The sequence below is a fragment of the Pinus tabuliformis genome, chromosome 1_1, assembly GCF_031772625.1.
Source record: "Pinus tabuliformis cultivar Carrire ecotype Pingquan chromosome 1_1, CPIR1, whole genome shotgun sequence".
Lineage (NCBI taxonomy): Eukaryota > Viridiplantae > Streptophyta > Pinopsida > Pinales > Pinaceae > Pinus > Pinus tabuliformis.
The window spans coordinates 270,492,965-270,517,664 of record NC_142297.1 but is presented as its reverse complement, the minus strand read 5'-3'; the positions used below and the strand labels follow the sequence as shown (position 1 = coordinate 270,517,664).

The following is a 24,700-nucleotide window of genomic DNA, read 5'->3' as shown; positions in this document are numbered from 1 at the left end:
CTTTAATTATCATGAATTTAGTTTTGTCTGTATTTGCAGTCATATCTATTTTGGAACACAAATCATAGAGAATTCTAACTTACTTGCCAAAAAGACAATACTATCAATATAAAAATAAAGATCTATTAAATTTATTTATATATTATTTAGGTATTAAAAAATAAAATAATATATAATACACTTAAAAAAAAGTATTTTCAAGGATCAAATTATAAATTTATTTTAAAATATAAAATATTGATTACTTGTAACATTTTAATATATTCTTTAAAAATAAAAATGAAAACATTAAATTATTAAGAAAACAAAATAAAAATAACATTAAATTATTGAGAAAACAAAATTATATAAAATATAATTTCTGTGTATATATAAAGTTATAATTATTTAAGAATAAATTTGAAAAAGATAAAATTTAAAAATAAATATTATTAATTAATTAATTATTTTAAAATAAAATATATATCAAAAACAATTTAAAATAAAATATGCAGAGCATGCAGGGAACCCACGGGAGCACGCGCAGGACTTTATCATAGAGTCCAGTGGATGCCATATTACCATAGTCTGGTTTGGTGTGGATCTTTTTTAATTTATTATTTGAACGATGAAAGTGACATGGGCCCAGCAATTTCCGCGTTGAGGACCCATTACCTATGCTTTGGTCTGGACGAACCTGTTTTCTTCTTGTTGTCAAGATATCGTGGATGACAACCGGCATGGTTTTGACACAGAGACGCTTCATAATTTACACATAGCGTTCTTCCCGATAAATTATTTTCTGAGTGTTATAAGTCGATTATTGTCTTTTCTTCAGTATTATTTTCTCAGAAAGTGGAAGGAAAATGTAAAGGAAAATACTATTTTAATGAAAACTTAATGCATTAAACATCTCACCACCAATCACGTTTAGTGGATCCGTCACTGATTCAATAGAGATCACATATTTCAAAAGTGGAGAGATTGAGTAGAGATCACATATTTTAAAAGTGGATTCCTTTTTGTCTTATTGTGGGGACTATTGACATAAAGATGAGCACTAATATTTTATTGAGTATTTTGATGCGACAAGTTGGATGAGACCGGGATGTTTTTTATTTTTTTAAGAGTTAAAATTCTAATTTAAAAAAAATATATACTAATTTTTTATTTAGATGATTTGTATTTTCTACTCAAATAATTATATTATTAAGTAAATTATATTATTAAGTAAATTTATTAAAATATAAAATCTAAATTAAGGTAAATTTACTTATCAATAATACCTTTTTAAATGATTAGCAAATTTTTAAAGTTTAATTATCTTATTTAAGATATTTTATTTTTTAAACTAATGGTGGCATGTCACTTTTTTAGCATAAATGAATATTATGTATATAGGGTTAGTTTGTTTAGTTAGAATGATATGTTTACTTGTTTAATAAAAAAAAAATCTTATAATACCATAAACAAACAATACAATAAAGTTCCAAAATATTAACCACATTAAGAAAAAACATCTTTATAAATAGTTAACAATACAAATACTAAAAATAGAAAAGAGTGACTGCATATGTCATACTAGATATTATGCATAGTCAAGCTTTTCAAGATCAATTCAATGAGTTTTGAAAAAAATAATCAAAGCATAAATTGAATGGATAATGACGGAGCATAAATATATTTATTTAACTTGACAACTTATGTTATCAAGTTTAGGCTTCTGTGATCCATATCAAGTTAGAGAAAGATTTCGGCAAAAATCACATGGAATCTCATTTGTCATTCCATGTGATTTTTGCCGAAATCTTTTTTAACTTATGTTATGCGAGCCCCTTATTGTCATGGTATAGTTTTTCGGCCAAGGATAGGTGTCAAGTGATAACAATAGATGCATAGAAAATGTGAGTTGTTTTGCAAGAAGCAAAGAAGCTGAATTGTAAAATTCTTTTCACTAAAATTGTAATATGTATTTAGGTTAATTTGAGTAAAAGTGTTTATACTAAAATGATTATCTAAATTGCAAATTACATGCAATCAAAATGTATATTAATTTTTATTTATTTTTTATTTGTAAAGTTTATCTTAACTATATTAGTTGTATTTAGAAAAAAATAAAAAACTCTTATTTGTAGAAAGATTGAAATAAAAAAGCCTAATCCAATTTTGTAAAATATGAAGAAAACTAATTGTATTTAAAAAAAAAAAAACTCCTTTTGGTAGAAAGATTGGAAATTAAAAAAGCCCTCTGAAACCTGGTAGGCTTGTAGGTTTCTAATCTGGCTCAGCAAATAGGGACCTCCGTTTACATTGAACGAAATTTATGACCTTATAGCCTCTTTCTTTTAATTTTTTTAATTTATTATTTGAACGATGAAAGTGACCTGGGCCCAGCGATTTCCGCGTCGATGACAACCAGCATGGTTTTGACAAGATATCGTGGATGACAACGAATCTTTTTTCTTCCTTTAGTCAAGATATCGTGGATGACAACCAGCATGGTTTTGACAAAAAGACGCTTCGTAATTTACACACAGCTTTCTTCCGGAGGAATTCTTCTCTTAGGGTTATGAGTCGATTATTGTCTTTTCTTGAGTATTATTTTCTCATAAAGTGGAAGGAAAATGTAAAGGAAAGTAGTATTTTAATGAAAACTTAATGCATTAAACATTCACCACCAATCACGTTTAGTTGATCCGTCACGGATTGAGTAGAGATCACATTTTTCAAAAGTGGAGAGATTGAGTAGAGATCACATATTTCAAAAGTAGATATTGTGGAGAGGATTGACCTAAAGATGAGCACTAATATTTTATTAAATATTTTGATGGGACAATTATTTATTTTTTGAAAAGTTAAAATTTTAATTTAAAAGAATATATATATATATATATATATATATATATATATTAATTTTTTATTTAGATGATTTGTATTTTCTACTCAAATAATTATATTATTAAGTAAATCTAGCTTAAGTATAAAATCTAAATTAAGGTAAACTTACTTATCAATAATACCTTTTTAAATGATTAGCAAATTTTTAATGTTTAATTATCTTATTTAAGATATTTTATTTTTTAAATTAATGGTGGCATGTCACTGTTTTTAGCATAAATGAATATTATGCATATAGGGTTTAGTTTGTTTAGTTAGAATGATATGTTTACTTGTTTAATAAAAAAAACATCTTATAATACCATAAACAAATAATACAATAAAGTTCCAAAATATTAACCACATTAAGAAAAACATCCTTATAAATAGTTAACAATACAAACACTAAAAATAGAAAAGAGTGATTGCATATGTCATACAAGATATTATGCATAGTCAAGCTTTTCAAGATCAATTCAATGAGTTTTGAAAAAAATAATCAAAGCATAAATTGAATGGATAATGACGGAGCATAAATATATTTATTTAACTTTACAACCTATTTTATGCGAGCCCCTTATTGTCATGGTATAGTTTTTTGGCCAAGGATAGGTGTCAAGTGATGACAATAGATGCATAGAAAATCTAAGTTGTTTTGCAAGAAGCAAAGAAGCTGAATTGTGAATTTCTTTTCACTAAAATTGTAATATGTATTTAGGTTAATTTGAGTAAAAGTGTTATACTAAAATGATTATCTAAATTGCAAATTACAGGAAATCAAAATGTATATTAATTTTTTTTAATTTCTTTTCACTAAAATTGTAATATGTATTTAGGTTAATTTGAGTAAAAGTGTTATACTAAAATGATTATCTAAAATGCAAATTACAGGAAATCAAAATGTATATTAATTTTTTTTTATTTGTAAAGTTTATCTTAACGATGATTAGTTGTATTTAGAAAAAAATAAAAAAACTCTTATTTGTAGAAAGATTGGAAATAAAAAGGCCCAATCCAATTTTGTAAAATATGAGCCAAACTAGCTTTATTTAAAAAAAAAATAAAAAGTAAAAAACTCCTCTTGGTAGAAAGATTGGAAATAAAAAAAACCCAATTAAATTTTGTAAAATCTGAGAAAAGTATCTTTGGTATATGTTAAAAAATACCATTGATTTTATAGATCCTCTAAAGGTTAATTGTATAATTGTTTATTACAAATAAAAATTGAAGATGCATGAGAAACAACAATGAAAATTAAAGAGAATATGCACCATATTATCTATTCAAAATAAAATAAATGAAATATTTATTTAATAAAAAGTCAAAGCTTCAAATATAATAACTCTATTATTTTAAACCATAGCAACTCTATTATTTTATTCCAACTTTTTCTGGATGCTCTATAATTGAAGAATTCAAATAAATTTGTTCCCATCGAACAATTGTTTGCACCATAGATGGAAAGGAAAACGAGTTCACTTGGCCTAGGTTGAACTCATTTTCCTTTCCATCTCTGTTTCTCAAAATATTTATTTTCTTAATCTTGATTGTTTTGAGAAAGTGGAAAGGAAAACAACAAGGGAAGTGGTTGGAATTTTGTTTCAATGAAGACGTAGTGCATTAAGCATTCTCACCCACGCTTTAACCTTAATGCACCAACCACGTTTAGTGGATCCTGCCATCTATTGAGTAGACACCACATATTTCAAAAGTTGGATTCTTTTGGTTTCCGAAACCCTCTTTTCTCATATTATGGAGAACAACTCCCGTGGATTGACATAAAGTTGAAAACAACTGTTTTAATAAGTATTTTGATGGGACACTTATTTGTATGATGAGACTTGCTGTTTTTGCATTTTTAAGTGGTAAAACTTCAATTTTAAATTCGCAAAAAAAAATATATGTATTAATTTTATTTATTTACTTGTCATGGGTAAGTGTTTGTTTGTATTTACTTAATTTAATATATAGTTTTTATATATATATATATATATATATATATATATATATATATATATATATATATATGTTAAATTTATTATTTATTTGTTATGTTAAATTTATTATTTATGTTTTTATATTTTTTTGATGTATAAAAATATGTTAATAATCTAATATGTAAAAGTATTTAATAAAAGTAAAAATATTTTTTATAAATTACTAAAAAAAACCATTTTAAGTGGTATACTTTTTCTTAATAATTATTGTTATTATTTATTATATTTTAAAGATAAAGTAATGTTTCTACTCTAGTAATTACATTATTAAATTTCAATTAAATATTAAATCACTAACATGTAAATGCATAATTACAACTAAATTAAGGTAAACACACTTGTTCACCATTCATCAATATTATGCATTTTAAATAATTAAGTTTTTTTTTTTTTTTTGTGTAAGTAAGCTTTGATATTAACAAGTAGAGCATATTGTACAAAACTTCTGCATAAGCAGAGGACTGGCCGCTAGGAAGCAGGCCTTACCAAAAATAGAGTGACAGAAGATTGAACAGACAGAGTAACAGAAAACTGACATACAGTACACCTCACAGGGCGACTTGAGCCAAAACTGACTAAAGACAGAACTGAGAAACCAAGACATAAAACATAAACCCGCGCAGGGGCAGGGGAGGCTAATCAGATGCTTTGAACAAGTCCGGAGCATAACGCAGCACATTGGTCCGGGGAACATTTTCGTGTTGAGCTCCCGACGAATCTCCCCTCTGCATCTCAGGGGGCTTGCTATCTTGTCCTATGCTTTGCCGGAGGAGCTTTATCAGGATATTGAGCTTTTTATTGATGGTGTCCACCACTTGGTGAAGAGAACTGAGCTTAAACTCATTGCTTTCCACAACCGCCATATGGTCATGTGTCATAGTTTCTGCAAACCTCTGGAGCTTGCGTAGTTGCTCCGCTTGCTCACCTTGGACGTCCATAGCTTTCACGAGGATGGTCTTCATTCGCTAGCTCTCGTCTTGCGTTCAGACAAATTGAGTGGCCCGAGTGCTTGGGGTTCCCGGATCCTGAAGCCAATCGACTTCCTGTCCTATTTGTTGGTCCGGGAGCTTACTCTCCTCTTCCTGAGCAGAGGAAGAGGAGAGTAAGCTCCTTGTTAGCGGACCTGTTATGGCTGCTTTCCCCTGCCATGAGAATTCTCCCTTGCCTATTGTTTTCCTGAGCACGATTCGCAGAGTGAAGAGGCTCTGTTCTGCTGAGCACTGAAGCAATGTTGTTCGATTGGCATATGTGAGTGATTATATAATAAATGCCCGGAAGACTGCGGGTGCGTGATCGGTTCTCGTCGTGCAACTTGCACGTCAGATCAGCGTTATTGCAGCGATTTGAGATTTTTGATGGGCTGTGGGATGATTGAAATCTTTTGCCGTCACCTCTTCCTACGCGGTCGTTAATTTGCCAAGTGTCCCTCTGTCTTATTATGCTTTGGCAGCTCATATCACTATGGATCGTGTGTCTGTACAAATCTCTGTTACCTGCGGTAATCATAATTACCCTCAACCTGTTTGTCCTTCAATGCTTGCTGGGAATTGATGGCCCGTGCCTAGTCAGCCTACCCCTGCACTTATAACATTGAACTAATCGACCTGCTGATCTGCCTTCTCCGTCGCCACCAAGTCTAACCGGGATAGTTGAGAACTTTTTTCTTTTAAATGCTGGCATTCCACCTGCTGCCAACAGCTGTCCCACATTACATTGGGATGGTCGATCCCATGATTTGCCAAGTGGTCAGCAACCGAATTGGCATTTCGCCTTACCGCCTGGAAGATTAGGCCCTTCATTCCTCCAAGCAATTTCCCGATGTTGTCTGTAACCATGGACATGCGCCAGTGCTTGGTTACCTTGCTGGCTGGTGTTCCCCCATAAATTTTCCTGGCCGCGGTTATGGCAACCTCTGAATCACCTCCAATTACTACATTTCTTGCATGGTTCCTTTGGAGAATTTTTAGACCTTTTTCCATTGCTGCGAATTCCATTTCATTATTAGTGCCTTCTCCTAGAGCTTTACTGTATATATGGATTATTTCTCTTGCGTGATTCCGAATGATACCTCCTATGCCTACCAGGCTAGGGTTGCCTCTCGAGGCCCCGTCAAAATTCAGCTTCAGAAACCCTTCCGGAGGACAAGTCCATCCCTTTGGCTCAATGGTGATGTCCTGCTGCTTCGCATTGGAATCTCGGCTTTGTTCGTTCAGGATTCTCTGGTCCTCGGCCGAAGCTTGGTTGTCGGGGTCTGCTTTGCATTTGACAAGGATTAGTTGGCGAATGTTCTGGGTTAAGGTAATTCTCGAGTGATCTGTATTTTTGTGCTCGTTTTGAAAGATTCTTCTATTTCTTTCTTTCCATATTGTCCATGTTATAAAGCCTGGCAGAACTTTCCATATACTGTTGATTTGTAAGTTATCAGAGTATTTGCTTGGCCAATTCATAATGGTGTTCTGAATGGAATCCCTGTCTCTGTTATTTTGATGCATTATAGTCTCCATCCCTTGCCAAATGTGGTCAGCCCATTCGCATGTATTGAATAGGTGGTTCATAGTTTCTTCTTCTTGATTGCACATAGGGCATATGGATGGGCCTTCGAAGCCTTTTTTGCGCAGGTTCTCCCATGTGAGTGTTTTACACTGCATAAGGAGCCAGAGAAAGGTTTTTATTTTAGGCCAGAACATGGGGTCCCATACCTTGTTACTCCATGGCACTACCTCCCCCTGCTCCGAGTGTTCTAGCTGTTCTCTGGCTTCTTTAAGGGTGAAGTTACCATTTCCCTTCATACCCCATCTTAGCTTGTCTTCCTCGATGGTTTTTCTGATTTTCCGCTTGTGTAGGTCATGGAGCAGGTCTTGTAAATTGTTGTTTCCCTCATTTGGGATGTCTGTGTCTGGGAGGGCCCATTCTCTCCATTCCTGGTCAAGGCTATTAGGATTCCAGTAGTGGTGGACGGTGGATTTTACCCTGTTCTGGCAGTTGATTTTGTATTCTTCATGCTCTGGGTTTTCTAACTTTGGGTGCTGTTGCCAGGCATCTTCCCAGAAGAGGGCAGATTCCCCGTTGCGAATCTCCCAGAAACTATGGTCCTGAATTAAGTTGTGGTTCCTTCTAGCCAGGTTCCATATTGGAGAACCCTCCGGCGTTTCCTGAATCCTTATGAGGTCCTGATCTCTACAGTTGGGAGTGTATTTCTCCTTCCAGTGTCTGGCCGAGGGAAGGTTGGTTTCCTTCAGCCAACGCCACCACAGCTTGGCTCCACCTGTCCTGTTGCTGGTGGAGGGATCAATTAGGTTTAAGCCTCCTGCTATTTTCGATTTGCATACTTTGTCCCAGGCCACCAGTGCCCATTTCTTCTTCTCAACATTACCACTCCACAGAAAGGATCTTTGAATGGTTCTAATTTTCCGAAGGATAGTGCTGGGAGCAGGAAGGATTGATGGCATATACTGCGGAATGGCATGCAGTATTGCTTTAGTGAGAACTAGATGCCCAGCAAAATTAAGAGCTCTATGAGTCCAATGTTTGCATCTTTTCTCCATATTTTCTAAGAGTCTTTCCCAGTGAACTCTTTGCCAAGGCTTTGTGGTGAGAGGGGCTCCCAGATACTTAGAGGGAAGCGAACCTTTTCGAAAGCCTAGAATGCTGGAAAGATGATTCTGAATGGAAATGTGAGTATTAAAGAAGAAGATAGTTGATTTAGAGTGATTAATTTCCATACCTGAAGCCTTGCTGAAGAGAGATAGAATGAGCTTGAAGGCCCTAACATCCTTCACAGTAGGAAAGCCATGCATCATTGTGTCATCTACAAACTGTTGATGCGTAGTTGCAGGGATGGAGGGGAGAGGGTGTAAGCCATTGATTTTCCCTTCCGCTTAAGCTTTGTGAATGAGCCTGCTAAGCCCTTCCATAAGGATCACAAAAAGGAAGGGGGATAACGGGTCACCTTGCCTGATACCACAGGTGGGGGAGAATGGAGTCGAAGGGGAGCCATTGACCAAAACAAAGAAGTTTGCAGACTTAATTAGGGCTAGGATCCATTTGGTCCATTGAATGTCAAAGCCGAAAGCACTCAGGGTGGCCTCCAGATAATTCCAATTTACTTTGTCGAATGCTTTTGATAGATCTAGTTGAATCAACATGCCTGGGATTTTCCTGGATTGCAAAGTATGAACCATCTCCTGAGCTAAGAGGATGTTGTCTAGAAATTTCCTGCCCTCCACAAAGCCTGACTGCTCTTCCGAGATAATATCAGGGAGGATGGGTTTAAGTCTGTTGGCGATGACTTTGGAGATGATTTTATAAATCACATTGCAGAGGGCTATGGGACGAAACTTTTCCGGGGTTCTGGCTTCTTCTTCCTTGGGAATTAGAGTAAGGAAAGTGGAGTTCAGGGATTTTAAAACAGAGCCAGAACGTCCGGAGTCTTCGACTACTTCCCAGACCTCTGTTTTGACAGTTGGCCAGCAAGCTTTGTAGAAGTTTATAGTAAAACCATCAGGCCCCGGTGCCTTGTCATTTGGCATACTCTTTACAACGTCCTCCACTTCCTCCATCGAGACCTTTCTTAGCAAAGCAACGTTTTGCTCAGAAGTGATGATTTGAGGAATAGCCTGGGTAATTTCCTCTATGGCCTCTGATCTTTCTTCCTTCGTTTCCTGAGCAATGTGCTTGAAGTGCCTGGTAAGCAGAGTTGAAATCTCCTTTTGATTTTGAATGGTTTCCCCGACTTCATTGTTGAGCTTAAGAATTTTGTTTGCCCCCCTGTAATCCATCGTCGATCTGTGGAAAAACATAGTGTTTTGTTCTCCCTCCTTCAGCCATTGGATTCGTGATTTTTGTTTCCATAATATTTCCTCCTGCTGACATCGGAGTTGCCATTGCTGCATCAAAACCTTCTCCTGTTCGCTTGAGTCCTCCCTGTGGATCCCGGAAGCCCATTCTTTGTGAATTTGATTCAACTTGCCTTCTATGATGTTCTTTTCCTGGAATATGTTCCCAAACTCAGCTGCATTCCAATCCTTGATTCTGTTTTTGATGTGTTTTAGTTTGGATTGGAGCTTGAACATTTTGGTTCCCCTGATATTTAAAGGTTCCCTCCACCATTCCTTCAACAGGTTTGCAAAATCCGGATGAGTTAGCCAGAATTTTTCAAATCTGAAGGGCTTGTTTTTGGGGGTTTCTAGGAAGGCTGCCTCCAGAGCGATGGGCCAGTGGTCGGATCCGCCACTGGGAAGTATGTCAGAGTTGACTGTAGTTCCCTCAAGTAAGATACTTTCTGAGATCAGAAACCTATCTAGACGAGAGGAAATCCGATTGTCTCCTCCTCTTCTGTTGTTCCAAGTATAGAGTCCACTTTTGGGAGGAATGTCTACTAATTTTGCAGATTCAATGAATTCAGCAAAGAGTTCTGAATCTTTGTTGAGTCTCTTGAGTCCTCCTTTCTTCTCCAGTAGTGAGGTTATCATGTTAAAGTCTACCCCATGATAATCTTTGAGGTTGGGTGTCTTAGCTTTAAACTCATAAGAGAGTTAAGAAAAGAAAATTTGTCTTCTAATCTTTGCGACCCATAAAAATTTATTCAAAGGTAAGTTTCAGAGTTACCTGTCAGTTGAATTTCTGTGGCGATAAACGATCTTGTAGCTTCCATTGAGATGATGTCTATTACCCTAGCGTCCCAGAGGGTTGCTATGCCTCCTTCCCATCCTTGGCTGGCTATGTCTATGTATTTTGTAGATTTACCTAACCTTTTGCTGATGTTCTCCATTTGGTTAATGGCACACTTGGTTTCCTGTATGAACATAATATCTGGCATATCCTGTTGTAACTTCCTCTTGAGAAGTCTTTGTTTGGCTTGGCTGTTGAGCCCTCTTGCATTCCATGAAATGATTTTCATTTATAACTATATGGTTATTGGTAGGACGGGAAGGCATGGAGAGCCTTCATTTTACCTGAGTTGATCATTAGAATCCCCAAGTCATGCAAAACCTCTCCATTTGTTCTTCTTCCTCTTTTCTTTCTTTGCTTCCGACCTAATGTATGAAGAAAGGTGCTCTTTGAATGGTTGCCTGTGCCTTTTGCAATTCCTAATCTTCTGTTTTACCTGTCTAGTTCCGCTTTTTGTCTTGCAATGAAGAGATCACTGATCTTCCTTATTTCTTCTTCCGGAATGTTTTCCAGCCCTTGAGTTCTCCAGTGTTTTTCCATATCAGGGAGATTTACCCCTTCTTTTTCTAGAACTTCATTGAGCTCCAAATCCTTGCTTCCCCCATCGCTGGTTAGCATGTCTGTGTCTTCGTCTCGTTCATCTTCTAACTCATGCATTTGTACTTCTGCCCTGTCTGTGTTTTCCTCTCCATCCTTTGATTTGTGTTCTGGCTTGTTTTGTGGGTCTTCTGGTTGCTTTGTTTCCCTGTTAGTACCTTCTGAGTCTGAGTCGGACTCCACAATACTGAAGGTGTTATGGATGTTACCTGGGCCTGCTGTTGCTTTGTATATTCTTTTCCTGTTAGCTCTTTGCCTTGTTTTTGGCTTTTTAAAGGCCTCCTGGTTTTTTGCTGCTTGCTCTGGTTTGTGTTCTTCCCCTATTTTGTTTAAAGGGAATTATCTAACAAGGTGTCTGTGTTCATGACATTTTCTGCAGCGGAAGGGGATTTGTTCATAGTCAATAGCCTGATAGTAGTCCTCATTTCTGAATTCTAACCACAGACCTTCATGCAGGGCCCCTGAGACATCCATTTCCACACATATTCTTGCGCAAGAAGTGTACCGTCTTTGCATCATTGCTTCTGAGGCTTTAATGAAAGTTCCAAGGCGATCTCCTATAAGCTTAAGAGTCGCTAGTCCCTAGTAGTCAATAGGCAAGGAGAAAAGGCGGATCCACACAGGAACCTGTGTGAATGTTTCTTTTTCAGGTACAAATTTTGCTTTCCATGGCTTCATATAGAGGCCTGCTGAGGAAAAGAAATAGGGTTCTCCATCGAAGACCCTGTCTTTGTCTTCTAAGTTTGTAAAGACAACAGTAAAAAAACCTTTTGCTCCAAGGTGTAGTTTGACATCACCTTTTGGCCTCCAGTGTTGCTTGATCCATTGGCAGAGTGCTCGTTGGCCACAGTCCCATAAACTTACATATTATTGCATGCTCCGTCATGTGGTCTCTATACTCTTGAATGTCTGGATCTGAGAAGACCACGCGGAGGGTTTCCTTTTTTTTTGGTTTGCAGGCTCCTTGTGATGTATTGTTGGAGCTGGGGTTTGAATCCAATGTTTTTTCCTTTTCCTCCAGAGGGCGTTTCCCTTCCCCATGTTCCTTTTCTCCTTCTGTTTGGGTTATTATTGGAACAGAGTCTTTTTGGCCTGCATCCATTCCGTTTTCATTATTTTCCTGTCCATTATTGACTTTTCCTAACATCTCTGGGTTGGATCTTGTTTCTTTCTGCCTCTGTGGTGTCCTTCCCCTGCTTGTTCCACTGTTGTCCTTACGTGCTTCATAACCCGTGATATTGAAGCCTTTCTGTGCTCTCTGTTTCTGCATTACTGTTTGCCTGTAGGTTGGGGTCCCAGTGGACCCCCCTTCTGCCATTTTTCGGGGTAGTCCACGACCTCTGTGAATAAGATCCACTAATCTGTCTCTATGTGCTTCCAGAACTGTTGTTGAACCTGCAATGTGTAGTGCTAAACCCTAGGTCTCGAACCTCCAAGCGCTGCGCTTTTATTCTTCATCATTTCCATCCAGGCTTCTTAATAGGAAAGAAACTAAGAAAATTTCTTAAATAATTAAGTTAAAACCATAGTTTCAAAAAGTTTTATATTATTTTCAAATTTTTAATGTTTAAGTTTTTTCATCATACTTAAAATATTTCAATTTTTTTTTTTAACTATGAAGAGAATCTTTCTATTAATAAAAAAGGAGGTACATCACACATACACATTATCAATACAAACACCATCATAAAAAGAAGAACCATTTACACCCTAAAGGAAAACATTACAGAGCTAAAATTAGATCATTATCATTTTTAGTAGACCATGCCGCCATTAGCTAGGGAAAGTATAAACACAACAAGAAATAACAAAATTATGTACCAAATCCGTCAGTGATCATGCCAACTACCTGAGGTCACAAATACCTGAGGAAGGAATTACCAAATACAAGAGCAATAACAAATTGCCAACAAAACAAAAAGAGCCAATAGCTAAACAACCCATAAGTGTGTGCCACAATTTGCAGAATATCCATTAAGCCTGCAGAAAGGGAAAGATCCAAAACTGGCCATGATACCCTCTCAACCAATATCACCTTCATGCCATAATCAAAGCGTGCAACCAACAAGTACCAAGATTAATCCACGAGACCATAGAGAGTCAGTGCAACCAAAACTCCAAAAGGAGGCCAAGGAGTGTCAGCACTTTGTGCCATGCAAACCAAACGAGAAGTTCCACCTAAAAGGAAACATCCTCTAACTTGGAAAAACATGTTGCTCCATAGCCTACAGACACAATTCGTATCATAGAGCCAAACTCTCGAGATAAACCAACTTCACCCACACTCCACAAAACCACAAATAACAGTGACGCCACCCAAGCCAAGGAGAAGGAATGAAAGCATACAACCTCACTCATTTCCCATAAGTTAGGTACGCTCACCACCCCAAATACACAAGCCTTCATTTAAATCAAATAGACTTGTACTACCTCTTTCAACACCCTCCACCAATTTTCTACCATGCCATAACAGGTTTGATCCATCTATTGAGAGGGTACATCTCACAAAGAGTCTCCATTAACATTAGTAATACCACCCATCACAGAAAAATATTTCATTCTTTGAATTAAAAAATATAATAAAAAAATAATAGAAATTATTAAATTAAAACCAATCTATGAAAGAATTCACTATCATTTTCACAAATTTACATAAGATATTTCACTCTTTAGACATAAAAGAATAATAATACAAAATTATTTGAAGATAAAAATGAGTATGTTCAGCTTCACCATATTTATCATAGGTTATGTATTATAAATAATAAAAATAACATTTTATTTATTTATTGTGTGAACCATTATTTTTAAAATTAATTAAATTTTAAATATATTTTACGAGTTGAAGATTATAATTTTTGGATTGAATTTTTTAATAAAATGATAATAAAGAATAAAGTAAGAGTGAATTCTCTTAGGGAAGAACACTGATTTTAAGAGGTGAAACACTTTTTCTCATGCACTTTTCCAAATACAATTTATTGGTTAGGGATTGATATAAATCTTAAACACCTTCTTTCACACATAATGGTTCTATTGAAATTGAAACCTAAATCGTGTTTATTGAGAAATCTCATCCCAACTGCTAAACAAAAATTAAATGAATTAATAAAAATTAAATCCATATTAAACTTTATATAGATGAATTGATTAAAATCAAATCCATATTAATCTCCAAGTAGTTCAAACTTATCTTAAAAATTAAACACGGTAAAATGGTAAAATTTGAAGAATTCACATTTTTTTAATGATTAGTATACTCACAACCTACCTTTTCTTCTTGTAGACAAGATATCATGGATGACCACTAGCATAGTTTGACATAAAGACATGTCATAATTTACACAGGAGGTGTTTTCATAAATTCTTTTCTGAATGTTATAAGTTGATTATTTTGAGAAATTCTTTTCTTGATGTTCATTATTTTTAGAAAGTGGAAGGAAACTGACAAGGGTAATGGTTTGAAATTTCATTTAAAAACTATATTTTATTAAGCATCTCACAACTGACTGCCTTTACCTTTAGTGGGTCCCACACGGATGGAGTAGATATCACATATTTCAATAGTGGATACCTTTGTTGGAACAAGTGCTATATACATAAAGACGAGAAAATTAGTCGGATCAATATTTTTACTTAATCAGAATGAAGAATATAATTAAAAAAATTAAATATATATTTTGAAATTATTAAATACTTAATATCTATTTATTTTAGAATTTTATAAAATTATAGTTCAAATATTTTATTTCAATCAACTAATTAAAAAATCAAATTTATTTGACCTAGTGTAATTACAATATATTTTTCCTATAACGGGTTTAATAAGTATTTTAATATTTTAATATTGCATTTTTATTTGTTTTTAGTATTTTAAAGGTTAAAATTTTAATTTTAATTTATGATTTTTTTTTTTGAAGTTTTGAAAAATTTTTGGGAATATTTTCTAATTTAATTTATCTAAATTTTGGAATTATAAATTTTGCCTATAAACACTTTTTTTTTTGTAAGTATAGGTAGTGCCTTTCTTTTTTATTTATAAAACCAAGGAGACCAAATACATCGTTTTGGTGGCCTCAACCTACCCCGAAGGGAAACCAGGTCTGTTGGCCACCTTAGTTTGCTATAAGAATTCCAAAAACAGAATTTAACGAGTCTTTCCATTCTGGCTATATGCACAATGCAACTGAAACTATCCATTAAGCTACTATCATGCATAAAACTATGAAAATAAAAGGTTCAAAAAAAAAACGCTTAAGGGACTCAAGAGAATCATTCCTTCCTGATGCCTGTATTCTGGTCCATGTCCATGGGAGCATCCATTTGTTCATCCTTACTTGGGTCTGTATGATCCATCCGAGACAGCAGCTGATGCATCTCCTCCAATTTGTTGTTTTGCTTGATCACGATAACCTGGAAGTTTTTCATTTCTTTCTGCATATTTGGTATGCCATTTGCAATCTCCACCATTTCCTTCGCCACCTGTTCTAGAGCCTTTGCCAGGAGGCGCTTTAATACCCAGTAGATATGTAGAGACTGCCTATATAGAGTCAGCCTTCCCCGCGTATTCCCTGGATCTCTAATCATTTCAACCCATTCTTCCATCTCTGATTCAGATTGTTCCTCCAATACATTGGTTTCCATGTCTTGAATGATTCGGCGAATGTCTTCACTCGTACCTTCTCGATACGCTCTTGCCGCTTCCTACACTACTGTCAAGGTGGACCTTCTCCCTCTACTTTGGTTACTTGGGGAACCTATTGGCCTGCTCTTCTGATTCCCTTGCCTTGGTCGCCCACAGCCTCCACGTCCTCTGCCACGACTTGGGCACACCATCCTATTTTCTACCTTCTCCTGTTGATAGTTATCAATCACAGGGGTCAGATTTTTAAGTTTCTCATCAATGTCTTCCACCAAAATTTTCGCTATGGTTGTTCCTCTGCTTCTGCTACAGTCACCACCCTTTTTTGGGTTTGACACTGTTCGTCATTTCCAGGATACAGGAGGCGTATAAGACCCTCTATCATGTAGATCAATTATTGGGCTAAGGACATGATTTTCGAATCCCATCTTTCAGACTTCCCCTCTACTTTTACAGTGGATTGTTTGACATAGTCTCCCAAGTTTCTTCCCAGACTGTGCTCCCGACTACAATTCCCCCATTCATCGAGAATCCCCCCCCCGATTTTGACCCAATTGCCCCTCACAATGTATCCTTGAGTGAAGGGCGATCTCACTCCAGCCCTTTTCTTCCTCAAGGGCTGTTATGGGGATTAGTGTCCACACGGATCTACTCTATCCCGGCTAAGGAATGGTAGTGCCTTAGAAACAAATCACAATAGAGTCTAACTTGATTCCTTTTACATAAATAGATAGAGAGAGATAGAGGGGGGCCAACCTGTGTCTTCCGTTTGGTTTCCTCGTTTGAATCCTTCTCCTTCTTGAAGCCGTTTGGTTCCTGTCCGCTTCTATGCCCAGCTATTGAGAATATCTGCGAAATCAAGGCCACCAGATACTATGCAAGAACAAAGATCTATTATGTAAACAACCTAGGGTTAGTGTAGATTGACCATTCACATGTATAAGCATAAACACATAATGCACAAGTAAATGGAAGGAACAAGAATAGCTTTATTGATCAAAAGAAGTCAAGGGAGTTACAAGCAGCTGCTCCAACCCAGCATCATCCTCTTGACTTGAAAGAGTTCTCTTAGAACCACATACAAAAGAAAATCACCCAACAAGCTCAAAGATCTCCTCTAGAAACTATCAGCACTTCCTTGCAATAAGCCAAAATTCCAACCTCTGGATCTCATGGAAAGGGATCCATTTATAGGCATTTGACAAGGTCATGAGTCAGCTTCCATGATTGTGATTAGTATCCTCCAACTGATAGTCCATGCTTCCACTTGGTGAATGAGCATCTATGACTCATCCAAGGTCGAATTCTGAGTAGCAAGTGTCACAGGAGAGAGAAATGGAAGATTCCATGACTTTCCACTTTGCAAAACAACACTGCCATTTGTCACTTTCTCACCCAGCGCACCCTGTGGAAGGGCTAACTGCTCTTAAACGCAGGTGCATAGTGTTCTACCTGCTCTTAAACGTAGGCAGACCATGGAGCAAGTGCTTTGATCCAAAATTGACCTGTTTTGAGTGGTTTTTCAGAAGGACTTTCTTGGAGGAGCTGTAATCCTTTGAACTTTCTCCTTTAGGGGCTGAAACAACCACTTTAGGGACTAAGAATCCCTTGAATTATGGATATTTGTCGCTTGGAGTCGCAGGACCCAAAAATATCTATAACAGATTGCCCCCCAAATACACAAGCCTTCATTTAAATCAAAGGGTACATCTCACAAAGAGTCTCCATTAACATTAGTAATACCACCCATCACAGAAAAATATTTCATTCTTTGAATTAAAAAATATAATAAAAAAATAATACAAATTATTAAATTAAAACCAATCTATGAAAGAATTCACTATCATTTTCAAAAATTTACATAAGATATTTCACTCTTTAGACATAAAAGAATAATAATACAAAATTATTTGAAGATAAAAATGAGTATGTTCAGCTTCACCATATTTATCATAGGTTATGTATTATAAATAATAAAAATAACATTTTATTTATTTATTGTGTGAACCATTATTTTTAAAATTAATTAAATTTTAAATATATTTTATGAGTTGAAGATTATAATTTTTGGATTGAACTTTTTAGTAAAATGATAATAGAGAATAAAGTAAGAGTGAATTCTCTTAGGGAAGAACAATGATTTTAAGAGGTGAAACACTTTTTCTCATACACTTTTCCAAATACAAGTTATTAGTTAGGGATTGATTATAAATCTTAAACACCTTCTTTCACACATAATGGTTCTATTGAAATTGAAACCTAAATCGTGTTTATTGAGAAATCTCATCCCAACCACTAAACAAAAATTAAATGAATTAATAAAAATTAAATCCATATTAAACTTTAAATAGATGAATTGATTAAAATTAAATCCATATTAAACTCGAAGTAGTTCAAACTTATCTTAAAAATTAAACACGGTAAAACGGTAAAATTTGAAGAATTAACATTTTTTTAATGATTGGTATACTTAATTTACCTTTTCATTTTAGTATACACCACCTGTAGGTTGGTCTGCACGAACCTACCTTTTCTTCTTGTAGTCAAGATATCATGGATGACCATTGGCATAGTTTGACATAAAGACATGTCATAATTTACACAGGAGGTGTTTTCATAAATTCTTTTCTAAATGTTATAAGTTGATTATTTTGAGAAATTCTTTTCTTGATGTTCATTATTTTTAGAAAGTGGAAGGAAACTGACAAGGGTAATGGTTTGAAATTTCATTTAAAAACTATATTTTATTAAGCATCTCACAACCGACTGCCTTTACCTTTAGTGGGTCCCACATAGATGGAGTAGATATCACATATTTCAATAGTGGATACCTTTGTTGGAACAAGTGCTATATACATAAAGACGAGAAAATTAGTCATATCAATATTTTTACTTAATCAGAATGAAGAATATAATTAAAAAAATTAAATATATTTTGAAATTATTAAATATATATATATATATTATTTACAGAAATGGTTAGAGTGCTATATTAATTTCTAGCCAAAATGCCGCAATACTGATTACAAACTGCTGACCATATTCCAGAGATCTCCTTGGCCAGGATTGGAGTGACTTTTTCTTTACTACGCCAGAGGTTTCTACAAGCTATTTTTCGGGCAACCGCCTCTATCTTTCCCATTTTAAACAAACAGACAAACTGCTCCAGTATAAGACAGTAAAACATAGATCACCAGCCTGTTAAGGAATGGAATCCCAACCTTCTTCTCCATCTCTGAGAATGACTCCGAGGGGGAGGAGCACAGCTTTATTTGCTTCAACGTCAGCATCTTTGCTATTGTCTCTCTTGACATGGTAGAATTTCAAGCTCTGAAAGGAATTTGATAGAGTTCTTATTCTGATTATCAATTTGGACAGTCTTAAATCTGAAGGGAAGGAGCTGTCTACAATGGTTTTTATGATAGACTGAGAGTCTCCCATCACTATTGCATCATTTATACTGAGAGATTTAAGTTGCTTCAGACCTTGGAGAAGGGCAAGGGCTTCAGCTTGGATGCTGGTATTGTAGCCCACTCCCCAGGCATATCTAAGGACAGTTTTGCCACTAGCTCTGGAAGTGCCCGGATTACCCTTAGTTGCCCCATCAAAGAAGAGAATGCTGTGAACCTGCTTTGTGCAAAGAGCCAAGAAGTCTGAAGCATTAAGTCTAATTTTCCATTCTTTAAAAGGCGCTGGAGACGTGGCAATTTCGATGAAGAGGAGGTCTAGAGTATCGCTCTAGGCTGCATCGTGGTCTCTCAGGCTTGCCCCGTCCAGTTGATCGCCGACACACTCCTTTAACTGACTTTTGATTTTGACCCAAACAAGCCTGCAGTCTCTTTTCTTATCTCTGAAAATCCTCTGGTTTCTTTCAAGCTAGGTGTGCCAGCATATTAATTTAGGAAGGATGCACCAGGCCGCTTTGACATGCGCGTTCTGAGGAGGACCTCCTGGATACGAACACATCTAATTCGAGAACAGTTCGGGGATGCTGTTGGGGAGGACGAAATCTAAACTCCAAGGGCCTAAGGCCTCATTCCAGAGATCTGATACGAATTTGCAATTGAGCATCAGATGAGCAGCAGTTTCTGCATTATCTACGCACAGTGCGCATCGAGAGGGGCCAAGATAGCCTGTTTTCTTTAATCTATCATCAGTCAGGATTCTCTGATGGCATAGGAGCCAATAGAAATAGTCGATTTTAGGAATCGAGTACTGTGACCAAACTCCTTTCCATGGTTTCGGGTCTGGGGGAACGTGGGGATGTGCAAGGATCTGCCTGTAGCCCTGAGAAACAGAGTAACGCCCAGGGATCTGGCCCCAGCCACGGGAATCAAGCTTCCTGCTGTTCAAACGAGCCTTGCCATTTAAGAATTCTATGAGGGTTGCATATTCATTTGACAGAACCTGAGGCACCTCAATGTTGATCAAGTTGTGCCAGTTCCCATTCTCCCAGTTGGAAATATCCTACAGAGTGATATAACCTGCTCTGTACATCCAATCTTTCAATAATGTCAGGGAACGATCATCAGCCAGAGGATCACAGCCCATTATACGGTCCTCCCAGATTCTGATTTGTTTTCCATTACCGGGGATCCAATTTGCATGTTGGCTAATTAAAGAGGAAGATTTTGCACAGATCTTTTGAATTAACGAGCCAGAGTTTGCTATGGGATGATCCAGGAACCTTTTCCTCTGCCCACGAAAGTATTTTTTCCACAAGGCGATTTGAGCCCACCCTGGATTTGGGGCAATAATCTTCCAGATCAGCTTTGCTCCCAACGCGATGTTCTGTGTGCAAATATTCTTAAAATTCAGTGTACCTTCTAGTCTGGGCAGTGAGATTTTAGACTAGCTTACTAAAGGGATTTTCTTTTCATTTGCTTTCCCACCTTTCCAAAAGAATTTTCTTATATGATCCTCCATTTTCTTCATAATTCCAACTGGAGCCAACATCATTGCAAACTGATAGATGGGGAGGCTGTTTAGGACTGCTTTTATAAGCACTGACTTGCCTACCAGATTAAGCCAGTTAAATCCCCAGGAATGGATCTTAGATTCAAACTTTTCCAGCAGGGGTAACCAATCTCTGCTGACAGATCTTTTTTGGAAAATAGGGAGTCCCAGATACTTGAAGGAAGACCATGATGAGGAGGCCGCGAAACCTAAGCAACTGGAGATGGCTTGCAGTGCGGAAGCGGGAGTATTCCAGCAGTAGATGTGGCATTTGCCTTTATTGAGGCTGCTTCCTGAGTCTTCACAAAAGTCATCAACCGCATCTTTGAATCTTTTAGCTAAGGACATAGAGGCAACACCCAGCAAGAGGGAATCATCCGTGAATAACGCATGATTTATGTTGTTAACTCCTCTCGCAATGTTCAGACCCATTAATTCTTGATTCTGTTGCTTTTTATTCAGAAGGAAGCTAAGGACAGAAGCTTGAAGGACGAAGAGCAAAGGGGATAGGGGGCACCCTTGCCTCAATACACGAGAAGCTTTGAAGAAGTCCGTGGCCCTTCCATTCACCAGAGGAGCTATCCATGGCTCACTAATGCAAGCCTTAATCCAGTTGATAAATTTGGATCCAAACCCGAATTTGCGCAGGACCTCCGTCAGAAAGCTATGCCTCACTCTGTTGAATGCGTTTTCAAGATCTAACTTGACAACCATGTCTTTCTCTTTGCAAGCCATACTGGAGTGAATCGCCTCTTGGACCAGGATAAAGTTATCCACAATCTGTCTTCCCTGTATAAAACCTCCCTGATTCGCAGGAATGATGTCTGGGAGAATGGTTTTTAATCTGTTGGCTATAACTTTCATTATCAGCTTATAGCCTATGTTACAAAGGGAGATAGGATGGAACCGACTGAAGGTGTTGGCTCCTTTATCCTTGGGAATGAGGGCCAGAAAGGCCGAATTTGTGCTTCCCCCAATTTTCTGGCATTCCTGAGATTTTCGAATCATTCTACTTAGATCTTTCTCCACAATCTGCTAGCAGGACTGCAGGAACCTGGCAGTGAAACCGTCAGGACCCGGGGCCTTGTCCAGTTCCATGGCGAAGAGGGTGCTTTTTATTTCATTGTTAGAGATCTCTGCTTCCAGGAATTGATTCTTACTGGCAGTAATCAGGGAGGGCACCTCGTTCACAAGGGTAGAAACATGTCCCAAGGCCTCTTCTTCACTGTAGAGATTTTTGAAATGAGTGAAGGCAGCGTTCTTTATGCTTCGGATATCTCTGTGCGTGTTGGCCTCTACTTTGATTTCAGAGATGGAGTTGAGACATTTACGGGCCTGAGCTTGCTTATGGAAGAAAGAAGTGTTTCTGTCTCCCGCCTTGAGCCAGAGACTACGGGATTTCAGTCTCCAATACTCTTCCTCTGCCAAGCTGGTCTTAAGGAGCATGTGCTGTAAAGTAACCTCCTTGTCAAGAGTTTCTTTTGAGATCTCGGCATTTTCTGAAACCTGGTGATGCATCTCAAGTCGTTCCTGAATAATTTTTCTTTCCACAGCAGGATTTGGTAAGGTTTTAACCCAAGATTTTAGAGCAGCTTTAACTCTCCTAAGTTTCTCCTCCCATACGAAGAAGGCAGAGCCTTTGACTGGAAGCTTCTAGGTTTCTTTTATCAGAGGCAGGAATGACTATTCCTTAACCGAATGGGAGTTGAATTTAAATGGAATGGGACCTTGGTCCATATGAGCCAGCAGTTCCAGTTTAATGGGGCGATGATCGGAAGCACAAAAAGGAAGAATATGCATTCTAGACTCTAGACCATGAAGAAGAAAAGAACTTTGAACAAGGAATCTGTCTAACCTTGTAGCGATATGTCCCGGGCCGATTATTTTGTTTGTCCATGTGTATTTCCCGGATGATGGCTTTATGTCTATCATGTCCCAGTCTTGGAGCAAGTCTTCGACCCATTCCCGCGCCTGGTCCCTAACAGTGCTACCTCCACATTTTTCTAACAGGGATAAGGTGAGATTAAAATCCCCTGCTATTATTATATTAGCCAGTTCTTCAGAATCTGCCAGACTTCTGATGGAGTCCCAACAGAGCTTTTTCTCTCCTACACTGACAGGGGCATACACATTAAAGAGGGAGAGTATCATACCTAATTCTAAGGGTTGCAGCTTTGTGTACAACCAGTGGGTGTTTTTTACTTCTCTGATCTTTTTGAATTTGTTTACATTCCAAATAGTGCCCAGTCCACCTGAAGTGCCTCGAGCTGAGACAGCTTGTCCTTCGCTTTTCTTCCACAATTTTTTTCTGATCTGGAGGAAGGCATAGTCCTCCATTTTAGTCTCCTGGAAGAGGAGTAGATCAGGAGATTCTGTTCTTATCAAGCATCTTGTGGCTTCTTCTTTAGTTCTGCTCCCCATACCCCTACAGTTCCAGGAGATGATCTTCATCACTTGCATTTTGGATGGTGAGCTCCCCTAGAGCTCTGAGACTGATTTTTGTTCTTCTTCGGAGTATTTTCCAAGAGTTTCTCGAGGGTTGGTTGACTTCCCTGGAGTTTATCTTTGTAAGTCTCTTGCTCTCTTTTTTCCCGAGCTGATTTTCGGCCTCTCAGTGATCTTCTGGCCGAGGTCTGCGAAGCACCTATTTCGCCTTCTTCTTCTGATTCCTCTGAGCCTTGCACATCCTCTGTCTCTTCGATGTGGATCTCTTTTGATCTGTCATTGTTTTCCACTTGTTTTGGTCCCGAGGGGACTCCTTGGGGGTCGATCCTTCCTTCTGCACCTCTGGTTCTTGGATGTCTTCTATCGCTGAGCTTAACTGAGCGAATTTGTTTCCTTGCTCTTCCATGTTGGAGGTTTGGTTTCTAGGGGCTGCCTGAGGGCCAATGCCATTTGTATTACCCGTTCGAGTGGCTTTATGGGCATTTTTGGACCTTTTAACCTGAGTCCATCCTTCATCCTTGCCTTTCTCCATTTCACTATTCTTTGGACAGTTTCAAGCAAAATGCCCATAAACCTGGCATTTCCTGCATTTGAACGGAAGCTGCTCATAATCCAGCTTTTGAACGTGAGTCCAACTTCCAACCCTGATCTTTACTGCCTCGGGCAAGCCAACCTCCAGGTCAACTTCAACGCAGATTCTAGCACAGTCATATTGATCTTTGTTATTTGCTCGGTCGATGAACTTGCCCAATGTGTTTCCGATATGCTTTAGGGACTCCCAATTCCAACAATGCACTGGCAGATTGGGCAGCCTAACCCACACAGGAACGGTTGTGGGAACGTCAACTGATGGATCAAAATCTGGCATCCACTTGTTGAGGTATAAACCCTGAGGACCCATGAAGTAGGGACCATTTCGGAATATGAGATCCTTGTCTTCCTTGTCTGAGAATTCAAACGTAAAGAATCCCTTCCCTAGAAAATACGAGGTGACGCCATTTTTGATCAACGGAGCCCGATTCCTGGCAACCCAGCTCTCCGTGGATTTAGGGGAGGGCCAGAGGTCTGTGAACTGACCAACCAATGCTCTCTCAGCCAGAGAAAGGGCTACCTGGATCGGACCCTCACGGGGGAGCGAAATCTCAGGGATGTCATACAAACGTTTCACGAACTTCGCAGCCTCCGAAACTTTCTTCTTCGGCAGGGATTCCAGGAGTTTGAGAAAAGCTTCAGCATCAGAAGGGGGAGGAGGAGGGGGCGGCTCCATTGTAGTAGCGATCAGCTATCAAATCCGGACCCCTCAAGTCATCTCAGAAGAAAGAGCGAAAAGGAGCCCATCAACTCAAGCGGATACCTAGAACGTCGCGCAGGGAGCTAGGGCGCCGCACAAGGAAACTCCACGCAGCAGGAAGACCGGATCGCAGGTCCCAGGAGGCTGCAGAGCCTGCCAAAACAACCAGAGCCGAGCCAAAGGGATGCAGAGCGGCGGCTAGGTCAGCAGTCGCAGCGATCAAGTCTTTTTCTATTAATTGATATA

The 24,700-nt window shown here is 37.7% G+C and overlaps 1 protein-coding gene across 1 annotated transcript; it reads right to left on the bottom strand.

Moving 5' to 3' along the window:
- Window positions 1-23,716: 23,716 nt before the first annotated feature.
- Window positions 23,717-24,430, bottom strand: LOC149212585 (uncharacterized). The gene has a single exon (XM_089388733.1). The coding sequence runs from the start codon at window positions 24,428-24,430 to the stop codon at window positions 23,717-23,719; it is 714 nt and encodes a 237-aa protein (XP_089244859.1).
- Between the last annotated feature and the right edge of the window lie 270 nt (window positions 24,431-24,700).

Bases quoted from the DNA above. Each gene is read 5' to 3' on its own strand.
- LOC149212585 (XM_089388733.1), bottom strand. From the start codon at position 24,430: ATGGAGCCGCCCCCTCCTCCTCCCCCTTCTGATGCTGAAGCTTTTCTC.